The sequence below is a fragment of the Peromyscus maniculatus genome, chromosome 5, assembly GCF_049852395.1.
Source record: "Peromyscus maniculatus bairdii isolate BWxNUB_F1_BW_parent chromosome 5, HU_Pman_BW_mat_3.1, whole genome shotgun sequence".
Lineage (NCBI taxonomy): Eukaryota > Metazoa > Chordata > Mammalia > Rodentia > Cricetidae > Peromyscus > Peromyscus maniculatus.
In genome coordinates, this window is record NC_134856.1 from 117,007,043 (window position 1) to 117,022,809 (window position 15,767).

Consider the following 15,767-nt stretch of genomic DNA (forward strand, 5'->3'; position numbering starts at 1 on the left):
GTCCATTAGTCACATAAGGTGTAGTGTCTGGTGGGGATGTTGTTAGTATGGGAAGTGTATGTGTATGTTTGGTAGACAGGAAGTGTGTGTATGTGTGGAGGGGATGATAGACAGCATTTTGACAGCTCTACCTTCCTCTCACTTTTACTGTCAACCTAAAACTGCTTTTTAAAATTAGCCTTTATTAAAAACACATACACACAAAATGAAACAAACAGCAGCAGCAACAACACGAACAATAAAAATCATGCAGCTCTGAAGAATTCAATAGAATATGCAGACATATTTGCAGGAATTACAACCTTTCCTCCGATTTGAGTCAAAATTTCATCCAGAATGATACGCTGTGTAGTGGACGTGTCCTCATCACCTTCCTTAAACTACGACAGTTTTCAGTCTTTCTTTGTCTAGAGCAGTGGTTCTCAACCTTCCTTATGCTGCAATCCTTTAATACAGTTCCTCATGTGGTGGTGACCCCCCCAACCATAAAATTATTTTTGTTGCTACTTCATAACTGTAATTTTGCTACTGTTACAAATCATAATGTAAGTGTCTGTGTTTTCTGATGGTCTTAGGTGATCCCTGTGAAGGGGTTGTTCAATCTCTCCAGAGGTTGTGACCACAGGTTGAGAACCACTGGTCTTGGGTGACTTGACACTCTTCATAGTATTTGTCAAATTTTTCATAGGATGGTTTGGACATTGTATCTTCTCATGATCAGATTTGGGTTATATATTTTTGGCAAAAGGGGAGAAATTTTCTTTGTCAGTACATTGTTTTTGAGAGATGATAGGTCGTTGATGTTTCCATCTTTTGTTACCCCGGGATCGATTACTTCATAAAGATAGTATGTGTCTCTGTTGTTAAAATTTTCTGACATAATTAGGAAGTTTCTGTGGAATCTACTTTACCACTGTAAATATCCTGTTTCTCATATTTTCTCCTACTAACTTTAGAATCCACTGGTCATCTTCTGAATTAATGTTTTTTTGGCCAACTTTCTTCTTCTAAATGCATTCATTAGAATTTTATTCTCTGTACATATTTATTCAATATTTAATATTTTCATGGCTTTCTGTATATTTGTTTCTATATCTGTGGTATAGTCTATGTTCAACTTATTTATGTATTGTTAAGTTGGATCTGAATTTGGCCATGCAGAGCCCCTGTGGTAGTCATCTGTGCCCTGGACTCTTGTTACTTTGTGTTCAACAGGGTATTCATCTTTTAAAATCAGTTATTTCTCTAGGGACTTCTCCTTTATAAAAGAATGGTATCTAGAAACCCAGACCTGAGTATGTTTATTGTTATAGTCAATGCATTTTGTCTAGGCCTTCTTAGACACAGCCAGGAAATCTATATACATCTGTTTCTGTATTACCATGTATCTGTACAGGTGTTGAATTTGTGGATACCTTCAGTTCCAAGCCAGCACCAAAGGGCTCTTTGTGGCCCTCTCCATAGCCCTTGCCAGTAACTTAGGGTCTTGTTCTTCTTACCAGTAATGCATTTAATACACAACAAGCCATAGAGGGAACTTCAAGTGCTTTCAGAATTGTTACCGTATAGTCTTGTTGAGAAAATGGCTGTCTTGTGTACCACAAATGTCCCCATAATTACATTTTTAACCTTATACAGTGACTTATATACTGTTTTTAAGATTTACTGTGGCCAGTGCTCTTCTCTCCTCTGTGTGACTGTGCCAGTCAAATGAAAGCACATTTGGTGTTCTCCACCCCTCTGTTGGTTTTCTTTGTCATGTTTCGAGTGGATTAAATATTAACTTGATTCTCAAATCCAGAACTTTTGTGTAAAAGTTTTACCTAGAGAATCACCACTGTTTGTGCCCTGCCCATCCTCACACCGGATCCCCACTCACCTGCTTATCCTTTGTTTCTGCTCACCTAGCCCTGGCCAGTCACTCTTCAGTGTGGTTTATCCTTTAGTTATTCCTTTGCAAGTACCTGAAGACTGTCTTTGTGTCCTCCTGCAGATTACAGGAATGCCCGCATTTGCTCCTTTGTACTCGGCTCTTTTTCACTTTTTTTTTGCGTGTTGGAAATCCTTTCTTGCAGTTAGGGAGGGCTTCTGCATTCTCTTTTGCACTTAAATAGTGCTCACTTAGATTGCACAGTTTATTCAAATATTTCTCCAGCACAAAACTTTTTATGTTTAATATTTTGAATTCTCAAAAATGCCAGATATGATGCACAAATATGATGGCTAGTTTTGTCCACTACTTCACTCAGTATAGAATCACCTGGAAGAGAATCTAAGTGAGGGCTTTTTCAGGGTTAAGTTGGCCTGTGAAGATGTCTGTAGGGCATTGTCTTCTTTACATTAATTAATGTAGGAGGACCCAGCTTAATAGTGGGCAGTATCGTTTCTTAGGCTTGAGTCCTAAAACTTGAATTGTATTAATTGTACACAGGTGGGTTATTTTCAGCACTCACGGGAGTCACTTAAGGCCCAGGGTAGTGAGATCTTCTGAAATGACCTTATGAGCATCTAGAGGAAAGCTCAGTCTTGACTTCCTTGGTTTTTTGATCACAGTTGGAGCTCCCCTTTTGCCTAGGAGGTGTGGCACTTGACTGGAGGTTTTGTCGTATGTGTTTTACATAGATTTGGTCCTTGGAGGTGGGGTGGGGTGGGGTGCAGTGGGGAATGAGTCTTTCTGTGATGTTCAGCTGACATTCTGGCCTGGTCAGCTACTGGGCTTCTTGCACTTTTGTCTTGCTAACTGTGCTAAGCTGTCACTCACACACTCAGCTTTTCCTTAGTGTGCTAGGAAGGCAGGCATTCTTAGGGAGTTTTTCCCCATGTTTTGCTGGTTTCATGCTATTTGGTAGAGTTTTATTTACTTCGTAATTCCTATCTACTTTGTTACTTTCTTTGTGCCTTTAGCAAAATTTTTTATGAAGATTTTTCTAATCATCCAATATAACTTTACTAAAACCGACAACCCTTTGTTTAGTAAAACATTAATTGTTGCCCATGGGGCTCAGGTTTAAACAATGATGGCCATTTGCTCATTTCTCTCTCTCTCTCTCTCTCTCTCTTTTTTTTTTTTTTTTTTTTTTTTTGAGGTATGGTTTCTCTGTATAGCCCTGACTGTTCTGAAACTTGCTCTGTAGACGAGGCTGGCCTTGAACTCACAGCGATCCACTTGCCTCTGCCTCCCAAATGCTGTGATTAAAGGCGTGTGCCACCATCGCCTGGCTTTATTTTTCTTTTATTCTCCTTATAGGTAATGTTGATCTGCTCTGTCACCACGGTTGGATATGTTCATGTGTGGGCGTGGCTGTATGCCTGTGTCTATACATGTGTGTACACACACAGGCCAGGGGTGGATATCAAATGACTTCCTGTATTACTCTCCACTTTAGCTTTTGAGACAGGGTCTTTAACTGAATTTGAAGCTCACTGCTTTGGTTAGCCTGGTTACCTAGTGATCTCCGGAGAGCTTCCTATTTCTGCTTCCTCGGCACTGGGATCACAGGTACGCATGTCACTGTGCCTGGCTTCTCGTGTGGTTGCTAGGTTTGAATTTAGGTCCTCATGGTTATGTGGCAAGCACTTACTGACTGAACCATCTCATCAGCCCCGGATATTTTATTTTATTGGAAAAGCAGCATGTAATTAATGACAGCTGTGGTTAATGATGATACTAAGGAACTTCTGTTTAGTTGTACTTGCCATGCACTCTGTATTTTCATATATTACTTATCATATAAATCTGTGAATTCAGCATGATCCCATTTTATGTGTCATGAGCTGAGGCTTAGCTGTCATTTAATTGCCCCTTTCTGTGTATAGCATGCAACGGAAATATGTGTGAAGCTCTGAAATGGGTTTTAGAAATAGAGTATTAAAACTCCAGCCGGCTTCCTGTCTTTATAGGATTTAATTCTTAAACTGTACTTTCTTCCTTAGTCTTAGATCACATTGGGAAGATCCTGTGGGACACTTAGGGATACTATTTTAGAGTCTAAAGCTTGGCATTTCCATTAAAATTGAGGATAATGTCTCTTGTAAGGAAATGACTGTAAATTCAGGCAAATGTAAAACAGATCAGCAAAGATCTGAGGAATGTCTTTTAATTCCTCAGAGACCCTCCACACTGGGTAACTCAGAGCTTGGCTAGTTAGTACAAAGTGCTGTTAATTTCAATGTGCATATTAACTATAAAATTTAATTATTTTTAAATTTTAATTAAAAATTATTTTTGGTAAGATATAATTCTTATACCCAGAATTTTTATGCTATTTGACAGAGGCCGACTAGGACCTTTTCTTTGTTTTTGTTTTTAAACATATGTCATTATTCCTTTTGGTTTACAGTTATTTGCTGGCGTAAAGGATGGAGAAAGCTTGGAGCTCTTTGAAGAAAGTTCTCGCTCTGCTCATAAGCAAGAGACACACACCATGGAGGCTGTGAAGCTTGTGGAGTTTGACCTTAAACAAGTACTGACAAGGCTTATGACACATCTTTTTGGAGACGGTAAGTACTCAGATATCTTTTTGTCTCAAGGCTTAATAATTCAAAAGTTACTAACACTGTGCAGCACGTCATTGAGGCTGTGTCTAAGGTTTTTGTCTAAGTTATAGGTGGATGAGAGGGAGCCTGTGGACTTCTTGGTTCTTTCAACCTGAGATATGGAAGATATAGAATGGAATTAGCTAGAGAAGGAACAGTGATGGTGGACTAGCTTGTTAGCAGGTTAGTTTGGTTTTGTTTCTGTATTATTATATCACATGGACAAGATTCTTCACAATGTGGAGTATCCCCTGGTACAATCATAATTTGATATACTGACTACTACAATCGAGAGCAGAAATATTAATGTGAGTTTCTATAGGAAAAATAATATTGTTCAGATTTTGGCTCTCACTGTATACTTATCTTTGAATCTTCTTCCAAGGGGGAAAATATTGTTGATGCTCCCTGCAGTGGGAGCCACAGTCCTCATCCCCAGCTGGATCTCAGAGCTCCCTGATCTTGGTTGACCTGTATGCTTTCTTTCCTCCAGACTCCCATTTATACATGAACTCCAGTGTGTGTTTAAAATGACTCCTGTTGTAATTTAGTAAGACTCTGCTACTCTGTTTTAACAAGGTTTATGGGAATATCTTTACTTCCATATCATCAGATGCATAATTCATATAACATTTAAGAAGCCACTAACTAGCCCTCTACATTCTTTATATGGCATACATTATTTAAATTTGCACATTGATGTCAGACTTACGCTTTTCTAGGCTGTAAGAAATAGTAATGGGAGGGTGTGGGAAACTGCCTTCATCTGTGTTAAAGATGTTTTATTTTGTAAAAGTATGAAGTAAAATATGACAAAATGTTATGATTTGATAAAGTAGAATAATGGGTGCATGGATGGTTGCTATTTTCTATTCCTGTCTCCAGACTTGAAGCATTTCATATTAAATAGTGTAATGTGAAACAGATTTCAGTTCAAGATTGTTGATATGAAGATCCTATTATAGCTAGCCTCTCTTTACTTCCACAATAAAGGAATTGTGTGTGGTATTTTTAGCATTAGTACAGTGTACTTAACACTGAAATGTAGAGAGATAGATTATATTGTTCAAGTATTGAAGAGGCAGGGTAGGGAAGAAGGGGTCCCAGTGTTAAGGAGAAATGTTCTGCCACACAGCTTCATACAGCATGCCAGGATTTCATCTACATTTTTTCCTTTGTCAAATTATGTACACACACAAAAATCTTAGGCCCTCCTTATTTTTTTTTTACACATACCTGTAAGCAAATAATTGTAATTGCTATTTGTGAGATTTTATGAACTTGATTTTTACTAGGTTGTAGACATCACAGTATGGAATAATCTAGACATAATTCCTGTCTTCAAGCAGTCAAGCATCTTTATTCTCTACCAAGATAACATTGTCTGTGAGTACTCAGAAGAGGAGCTTCATTCCGGATTGAGCCTGTACTCAGGAGGGCACCTGGTGGAGGATAGCCAATCGAGGATGAGGGAGAATTAGCAGGGAAGGCTCCAGACAACCAAAAAACAGTGGAGAGAAAAGAGAACACATGATAACCAAGTCTGCAGACGTAGGTGCAGAACACTGAAAACAATGCCTGGGGCTCCGACACAGGGACAGGAGAAAAGAGGAAGGAATGTGGCTGGAAGTCAGTCCCATGCTTGCTAAGGATTTCCATGGAGGTCTCTTCTCTACCTTTTTAACCCTGATTTATTTATCAGTTTCTTTGATATCTTACACTTGAGTTGTCCATCTTTTAGTTTTAAATAGTACTTGCTTCACAAATAAAATGAAGTATAACATGCAGAATACACCTTATGTTCTTGATTTTTCTACTCGTTGACTCTTTTGCTCTTTGGGGGTCACCACCCAGCTCCCAAATAAATACACACAGAATTTCCCGACCTTAGCTTGGGCTTGACTTCATTTAACCTGTTTCTGTTCATCTGTGTTTTGCCTCGGGGCTTTTATCTTTATTTATTTCTGTATACCTTTCTTTACTTTTTACTCTGTGGTTGGCTATATAACTGGGTGGGTGGCCCCTGGTGTCCTTTCTCCTCCTCCTTCTCTTGCTCCTTGATCCCCTCTTCCAAGATTTTTCCCCCTATTTATTCTTTCTGCCTGCAAGCCCTACCCATCCTTTCTCTTGCTTTGCTATTAACCATTCAGCTCTTTATTAGACCAATCAGGTGTTTTAGGTAGGCAAAATAACACAGCTTCTCAGAGTTAAACAAATGCAAAGAAAATAATGCAACACATCTTTGCATCATTAAACAAATGTTCCAAAGCATAAACAAATGTAACACAGCTTAAAATAATATTCTACAACAACCTTATAAGTTTAAATATTAAATTTAGTGTAAATATGAAAAGAACTAAGAAACGGATGTGAAGTTAAGGTACTAAACACAAGATGGCTATGAGGACAGTGGAGCATAGTCAGAGTGATTGACAGGTAGGTTTGTTTTGTCTTGGTGGCAGCTAATGGAATGAGATGCTCCTTCCCCATCACATTGGTGCTTAGCATAACTTTGCATCATCTGCAACAATTTGGCATTTGTCTTTGTAACACATCTTTGTTCTGGACTGGTGGCTCAGCATATAAATATGCCCCGGGTCCACCCTAACAACCTGAACTTTATCCCCAAGGCCCACATGTTGGAAGGACAGAGCTGATTCTCAGAAGTTGTCTTCTCATTTCCTCAGTGTACTATGCCAGGCACCTGCTGTCAAAAAATGAATGAATGTATTGTGCTAGACTCCATGGAGACCAAGGATGTCTATTTCTGGGAATCTGGTTTTGAACTTACCTTTGTATTAGTATTTTAATATTTGTATTTGCATGCCTTTCAAAACCACATATTGGAGTAAAATTTCATTATTCAAGACTGCTTCTGCAATACATTTGTTTGTTTGACTGTGATGCCTGTCTTGACATGGGGCAAAAGCTTATACCTAAGTATAGAATTTTGAGTTTTGAAACTTCAGTGAGGTAGTGTCTCATTATCAGGATATGTTTGTTTGCTGATTTTTAAAGTCTTATGAACTTGGACTTTTACAGTTCATATTTTTTAACAGATCATTATTGCTGTTTTTTTTTTTTTTTTGAGATACAATTGCCCTGTGTATTTCTGGTTGGCTTGAAACTCACTCTGTAGAACAAGCTACCCTGTAACTTAGAGATCCACCTGCCTCTGCCTCCTGAGTCCTGAAATTAAAAGACATAAGCCACCATGCCTGGCCAGGATTGCTGTTTCTGTGCATCTTCAGAAGAGTCACTTTTGTTTGTAATATCTGCTTCACAAAGGCATAGAATAGAATTAAAGTAAAAAAAATAATGTCTTCTCGGAGAAGAGTGTTCATGTAAACTGAAGTCTGAAGTGAACCTGGAGAGAGTCTTAGTACAGTTGCATCAGTACCCTCAAGCTTGAGTGTCATGGAGCTCAGAGAAACAGTCAGAGCGATGACCGCGGCCCCAGAGAGGGTAGCTGCAGTCCATCCTGACACGGAGCACTTGCAGAAGGAATTGTTCTTTCCTGCTGCCAGTTGAAGCCCAACAATTCAGACTCCTGAACCTAGTATAGGGGTTAGCGCTTTTGAAGGGATAAAAATAAACCATTTCAATAACCCACATGGCGCAGGTAAGTGATCCTGAATTTGGGGCGCTGAGGCAGCAGGATCAAAGTTACCCAGGACCACGTAGGTACGACACTTTCAGGAAAGGTAAAAGGAGAGAGGCGTGAGTAAAGGGGAGATATTGGTCATTTTAATATTATTTCTGAGACTGAGACAAATGAAATCTATGATGGAAAAACAAAGTCAGACAATCTAACTAAAGTGGGAGAAAGCAGCCTGTCTCTCCAGTCTGCCCTCCGGCTTTTTTCTCTCCCTCTTGTCCTGGGCCAGCCTGTCACCAATCCTCTATTTGCTACATGTTTAGTTACATTTTGGGTATCAAAGGACACATAAAAACTGAAACTCTTTTCTTTCTATATTTAATTAATGGCCACAGTTTGCAGCCTCAGACATATTTCTCAAGACTCTTTTTATATTTATCTATATGGCCGAAACCCCTCACTTATTATTATTGGATTCCTTTGTACTTGAAAGCAAAATTAAAAATTAGAACTCATCCTGCCCTTGTGACAGTTTGTTGTTATTATAGCAACTTTAGGTTCAGCTTTTCTCTGTCTCCAAATATGGTTTATTATTTTCTGTTAACATTTCAATTGTACCAGTACCCTAAGGCCGTTCGAAGAGAGGTTATCATTTTAGGATTAGAAAGAAATAAAATAACGCTTTAGACTATTTTTATGCTCATGGAATTCATTATTGTTTTCCATATCTCTACTGCTTTCTGTATATTTTGTACCCTGCTTAGTAATCATTTCTTTTGTATCATCTAAGATAGGAATTTAGGATTCCTAGAATTTTAATTTCTTTTTGTAGCCTTTGGTGTTTACAGCCTTTTTCCAGAGCAGTGCCTGACACACATTGGTGTTTCCCAGTAGAGCGTTGCTCTCTCTCATGGTGCAGTTTAGATGAATAAGTTAAGAGAGAGAGGGCCCGTGCTGTTCTTCTGCTGACCTGGTCTCCACAAAGGAGCATGCCTCTCTCTGTTGCTGGTGGTCTTTGGAACACATCTCCAACCATGCCCTTGCTGATATACAAGGAGCCTCCAGCCAGCAGCACCTCAGGAGACAACTGTAGATGCCAGGAGCTCCCTTGCCTGAGGACATCCCTTCCCATGTCCAGAGCTTGAGTCTAGCAGGAATGTCTTCTGTGATGCTGTTGTGATGGCCATTGCTACTTCTGTAAATGCAAGGCTTTGTGAGGCTGACAGCAGGTTGTGGTTTTCCTCTTGTGTTTACTTTCTGCCTTACCATATTGCCCTTCCATGGGTGCTGAGTCACCACAGATAACCTACTTGCCAGTTAGACCTGCATAGGGACCAATATATAGACTCATTCAACCAAAACCTTCTAGGGTTCCCTGTGCTGTGAACAGTGACCTAGTCCAGAGTGAGTTTATGAGGTAATGGTAATAAAGACAATATGCCTTGAACATTTTGTTTTGCTTTCTCTATCCATAAATATGTCAGTGTAAATGAAGTGAAAGTGATTGAGACTATTAGGTTTGTGAGGGTGCTCAGTCGGTAGAGCATGAGACTCTTAATCTCAGGGTCGTGGGTTCGTGCCCCACGTTGGGCGCCAGATATTGGAGAAATTATTTTGGCCACTCCACGTAGTTAAAAGGATATTTATTTAATGGCGTAATTTACAAATTAAGTAATGGGTAGGTCGCAGGGTCTGGGGAAGGTGTAATGCAGTCCAGCGGTGTTCTCCGGAGCTCTGCACAGTCAATCTCCACCGGTCAGCGTTCCGGCACCAAGAGAGCGCCCAGACAGAGCGCTGGCCCATCCAGCTCTCGGGTCCCCAGGCGCCTCCCCTTGCCCCGCCTCGTAGGCGTGACAGTTGCCAGAGTCTCAATGGGGGTTGGAACTTCCAGAACCAAGCTGGAATGGCTACCCACTACAAGGGTTCTAATTTATTTCTAAAATTGAATTTAGTGTAAAATACATTAATCATTTCATATTAACAGTCTTTAAACTGCTGTTGTCTGCTGAGTTTTATGGTCTGATTGGAGAGGGTTGTATTATTAATTTTCTATTGCTGTGATGAAAAAGTCTGACCAAAAGCAACTCAAGAAAGAGGTTTTTTTTTTTGCTTACAGTTTGAGAGCACTAGATGTCCATAATGGCAGGGAGGCATGGTGGCAGGGGCAGGAAGCTGAGAGACCACATCTCAGCCACACACAGGAACCAGGGAACAAGAACAGGAAGCTGGGTGAGGCTATAAACATTCAAAGTCTGCACTCAATGATGAAAGTTCTCCAGCAAGGCTGAACCTTCGAGAGATTCCATAACCTCCCTAAACAATGCTCTCAGCTAGACACCAAGTATTTTGAATATATGAGTCTGTGGCATTGGTTCTCAGCCTTCCTAATGCTGTGACCCTTTAATACAATTACTCATGTTGTGGTGACCCCAACCATAAAATTATTTTTGTTGCTAGTTCATAACTGTAATTTTGCTGCTGTTATGAATCGTAATGTAAAAATCAGAAAGTTCCTGCATCAGTAATAGGGAAAAATGGTCACATTCTAAATACACAGGATATGCGATCCCTGTGAAAGGGTCATTTGACCCCCAAGGCAGTCACAACCCACAGGTTGAGATCTGCTTCTCTATGGTCATGCATTTCTCATCAATGCCATTACAGCTTTTTTTTTTGAATACTCAAGACAGTGAAGTAGCAAATCATTCTTTGCATCAAGCAGTGTTCACTTGACTGCTCACTGTAGCTTGTTGTTATCTACAGCAAGATGTATTTAAAAATTAAAACTGTCCAGTGTGCTTAGCCTTCCAAGGCTTTGGATCCTTATGCAATGGAGATGTGAAATGCCTTGCATTTTGCCAGCAGAGTGTTCAGTGGAAATAGGGCATCACCATGGGAATCAGAGAACAACATTCAGATATTTTCTATCACTTCCTCTCTTTTGAGACTCTAGTTATATGTACTTACCATTTGGAATTTCTCCTTTCTGTTCATTGTCTTTGCCTGTTTTAGTTCTTCTGTTTTCTGATGGATACTTCTTATTGCCATGTCTTCTAGCATCTTCTTAACATATCTAGTTTTTGCTTTAGCTTCTTGAACTTACTGAGTATCGCTATAATATTTGTTTTAATGTCTTTGTTTTCTAGTTCTGTACTTGTCATTTCTTGGTAAGTTGCTATTGATTTTTCTCTACTTACGTTTTTCTTCTTTGAATGCCTGGTAATTATCACCTTGTGATGCAGTGAGTAATTCTGTATCTAACCAGTGCCCATAAACTTTGTTTGGGAATACTCAGAAACACTTTGATCCTTTTTTTTTTTTTCTTTTTTACTCTTTCTTAGGCAAGACTGGAATAGTATTTAGAATGTGACTATTTTTCCCTATTACTGATGCAGGAACTTTCTGAGTACTCTGAATGATAACCAGTGCATTATGATTCTTTTCATTTGGCTGCTGGGAACTAGTACCATTTTTGGTCCTGTGGGAGCATCATTCCCCTTAATCCTTTTGTGTAGTTCAATTTCTATCTGCAGATGGATTCCTCTGAAGATCCACAGAGCTTGTTCTATATGTGTCTATCTTTGCCTCTACACTCTGCCCCATGCACTCCAGCCTCTCTAAGTTGTCCAGACTCCCAGTTGTCTCTAACTCGGAGGTATTGTGCTATTCCTACTTGCTGCCTTCTTCCTGGAGAGGAATTAAGTCTCTTCTCTCAGAGAGCATTTCCTGGTTCCCTGGTGTCTAGTGTTGTGAATGGCATTGTTTTGTGCATGTCTGCCCTGCATGTTCCATGTTCATGGATCATGCACCTGTGGAGTCAGCATTCTGTGGGCCAAACTGTTTTTTTTTTTTTTTTGTAAAAAGTTGCCTCTGTACTCTTTATGTACAGATGTTTTCTCCTCGGAATTATTTCCTAGACAAAATGGTTTCTTCTTGATATTATTCTCTAAACAACCCCTTAACAATGGTTGATAGTACTTCTATGTTGTCATTGTAGTAATCTAGAGCAACCTGGTGATCCATTGATGCAGATGTGAAGGAGATCAAGTGTCTAGCCTTGTCTAAACCTACAGCTCTTCTGAGCCACAGCTCCAGGCTGTATTTGGGTGGTAGTCTTTTCATCCTTCTGTGCCAGCATAGAATTCATCCTGCTGTAGCCTTTGAGGAAGATTTTAGCACTCTTCAGTCCAAAGCTAGCAGTGTGTCATCCTCAGAGGTCAAGCTAATAGTTCTTCCTTGTGTGGACCTGGAGCTGGGCAGACCTTGGTCTGACCTCTCACTGAGTGTCATTTCTCTTTTGTTTCTGGCCATTGGAGATGTTTCTCTTGTCTCTAATCTTAGCCCGTGTCTTTTTTTTTTTTTCTTCATTTTGTTTTATCTGTTACTCTTTTGTAGTTGTTAGAACAAGGACCCACCCTATAGTCTTGGCCTCGTAAGTGCCCTTGGATAGGAGTAGAGCTAGTCATTTTTTGCTGTCTGTTCTAGTGGAGGGCAGTGTGAGAGGCTGCTGTTTAATATACTTGCTTCTAATCTTGGGCTGGAAACTTAACTTCACGGTGGTGTGAGCTTTTCCTTCACCTGTAAAATGGGAATTATACTTGCTCTGCTTGGCGGTTGCTAGCCTTCTATAGTGTAGCAGGAATTGAGAGAAGCGTGTGAGATGATACTTGCATGGTGCCTCCTATGTATGAATTGGGCAACAAATGCCGTTCACCTTTTGGACATACAACTTAGAAATGTTCATTTCATAATGTATAAGGAGGTGCGGGACTCTGGGGCCTTACTTCCATGGCCTTCAATTAAAACCACCCATGGAGTCTACTAGAGGCCGGGCTATGCTCTCCACATGCTTTCCTTAGTAAACTGACATTAAGCTGTTATTTAGACAAGCTGAGGCACCAAGACGTTAAGGTACCAAACACAGTGGATCCAGAAACTCATAGGTAGCTCTTGGCAGCTGTGGTGCCCCCCTGTAGTCTTTGCGATTGGCTTTGCATTCTGGAGTGAAGTTAATTTCCTTTTAGCCTGCATTGTAGAGAAGCATCAGGACTCAAAGGACCTGTGCTTACCTCAAAGTAGGGTGATGTTACGCTCTTCCTTCTGCTGCTTAATACACAGCCTTGGAGAGTGAGACATCTGTTCTAGCACCTCTGACTACAATCTCAGTATTCGAACTGCTGATGGCCATTTCTGTCTTCATGGAGAGGTGGAGAAATGAATTAATCTTAAAGATCCTAGCCCCAATCTAAAGGAATCCTATGAAGAGGGCTCCCAGGGAAATTCACTTAAACGCTAGTTCCTAACACAAAGGAGACTAATAGCTATGTGATCCGCCACATCATCTCCAGTGGTGGAGAAATTGCCAGACTTCAGATATCCTTGTTATTTTGTACATGGATTAGCAGAAGACTCACTGGTGACACAGCACTAACTTCTGGTTTGTGCTTGGAGAGATCTACACCAAAGGACTTTATGACACGTGGTGGTTGCACCCTTCAACACTGGACTCCCTGGCAAGTGGCTGTGTGGATGTGGAGGGTGTATGTGGTATACTAAATAGCCACAGTGGGGCCATTGGCAGGTTTGTGAGGCCCTAGTTGGGAATGAAGGGTATGTCACAATGAGTTTTGTTGCTTTGGAAATGGAATTCACACTTATATTCCCACAAGGATGCTTCAGAGATTAAATGTGCCTCCTCTTCCTCATAACTACTAGCAATGCAGTTGCTAATTCTGGAAGACACTCTTCCTTTGCTAGGGGAGACACAAGGGCTGCCTGCAGAGAGCAAGTGGCTGAAAGGCAGCAGGAATCTGGGGATCCTGTCCACACTGGCTACATCTCTTGCCTCAGATGGGTCAGCCTGGCAGTCTTTCATCAGCAGCTCCCTGGGTTTTTATCAGAGCCTGAACACCACTTTGACACTACCACTAATTAGTTGTCTTTCTTGGTTTCTGTGAAAAGCATTGAGATAATGTTGATGTAAAGTATTACGTAACATCTGTAGAGAACAAGGAGGCAATATTTATTCTAGCTCTAGAAGCACTTATTCTTGGGCCCAGCAGGGTGCTTTGTTGTAGCATTGCTCTGAATAGCAACATATTGTCTATACCCCAAGCACATGTCAGTCAGGAACTTCTTTGAACAGGAGATAGCCATGTGCAATACTTTGAAGGAACAAGAAGAAAATGATGAGTCCTCTGCCTTCATGCAGAGCGGCCTCCAGACATACCCAATGTAAAGACCACATGTGTGGGATATTGTGGCTAGGATTCTGAATTTTATCTAGGAAAAGGAAAATTGAAATGGATATTTGTATTTGCTTAAACTTGGCAATTAAAGGAAATTATAAATTTACTGTAAAGGTTCAGGAGAGCAAAGGAGACAGAGATAGCGATGTGAGGGAGGCTACTCACTGAAGACCTGCTACATAGTTGGATTTATCCTGCTGGAGTGTTTTGATTTGTACCCTGTCAATGTATTACCTAACCCAAAAGAGATTTTTTTTTTAAAGGAAAATTATTAAAATAGAACACTGCTTAGAAGTCTGAAAAGCATGGCCTACTGTAGTGGGTAGCTATTCCAGCTTTGATCTGGAAGTTCCAACCCCCATTGAGGCTTCGGTAACTGTCACGCCTACAAGGCAGGGCTGAGAAAGGACCCTGAAGACCGAGAACTGGATGCGCCGGCTCTCTTGGTTCCTGGACCCTGGACGCTGGAGGTAGATCAAGCAGAGTTCTCCAGAGAACACTGCCGGACTGCTCTACACCTTTCCCAGACCCTGTAATCTATCCCTTCACTTGTGAGTTACCCCACAAAATAAACCTCCCTTTTAACTACATGGAATTGCCTTAATAATTTCACCAATAGCCTACATGTTCATTATTGTACACTCTGGTCAAGGACTATGGAGTTTCTGGGAAGTAAGGGAGATGAGTTGCCAGGTGCCTTTGCCAGTGGGACTGAATTATTTCCCTAGCTACACCGTGGTTTTCTATCACACTGCCAATTTAAAAATACTTTTATTACATTAATTTATTTGGAGGTATATGTGTGTATCACAGTGCATGTATGCAGGTCAGAGGACAACTTGAAGGTGCATTATCTACTTCCATCATGGGGTTCCTGAGGCTCAAACTCAGGTCACTGGACTTGGTGGCCATGTCCCTACCCTGCTGAGCCCAAGGCCACTTTTTTAGGAGCTTATTTCCAGCCAGAGTATATCCTCTGTCTTTGTTCTCTCCACCTTCCTTCACTCTGGTGGATGCCTGCTTCATGCTGTTCAGAAAGCAACCAAGAGCCACTGCTTTAAATTGCTACATTTTACTATTTATACCTGCTACCAGCTGAGCAAAGACCTATTGAAAAATTAATGCCACACACGGTGATTAATGGCATGTGTGTAGTCAGCTTTAAAAATTATTTGCTTCAGTGGAGGCTGGCCTTGGAAGGATTTAGAAAACCCTTTGTATATGCTCTCATTTGGACTGCCCTTCACATTTAGATTCTAGTGCCTGTGGAAGGGGTTCTTATGGCAGAGTCCTATTTTAAATATGAAGGGTATAGGGGCCAGTAGGAGAATCTGTTTAGCTTTTACTCAGGGAAGTTAAATGTTGTGATTATTTATTAAGTATGA

General features: G+C 40.5%; 1 protein-coding gene and 1 long non-coding RNA gene across 11 annotated transcripts in view; one reads left to right on the top strand and one right to left on the bottom strand.

Moving 5' to 3' along the window:
- The window catches only part of Fars2 (phenylalanyl-tRNA synthetase 2, mitochondrial), a 448,933-nt gene that overhangs the window by 125,953 nt on the left and 307,213 nt on the right, over nucleotides 1-15,767 (top strand). For all 9 annotated transcript variants that reach the window (XM_076573181.1, XM_076573185.1, XM_015990774.3 and 6 more), the window contains one exon: nucleotides 4,341-4,500. In XM_076573181.1, the coding sequence (XP_076429296.1) occupies nucleotides 4,341-4,500 (160 nt within the window). The remainder of the gene's footprint in view (nucleotides 1-4,340; nucleotides 4,501-15,767) is intronic.
- Nucleotides 5,877-13,720, bottom strand: LOC143273463 (uncharacterized). 2 transcript variants are annotated; one of them, XR_013051570.1, is made up of 3 exons: nucleotides 13,549-13,720; nucleotides 13,204-13,328; nucleotides 5,877-5,978 (listed from the first exon to the last, which is right to left on the bottom strand). It is a non-coding gene; the product is annotated as an uncharacterized LOC143273463 (long non-coding RNA). The 2 variants fall into 2 exon arrangements; XR_013051569.1 differs by having other exon boundaries at nucleotides 13,204-13,720.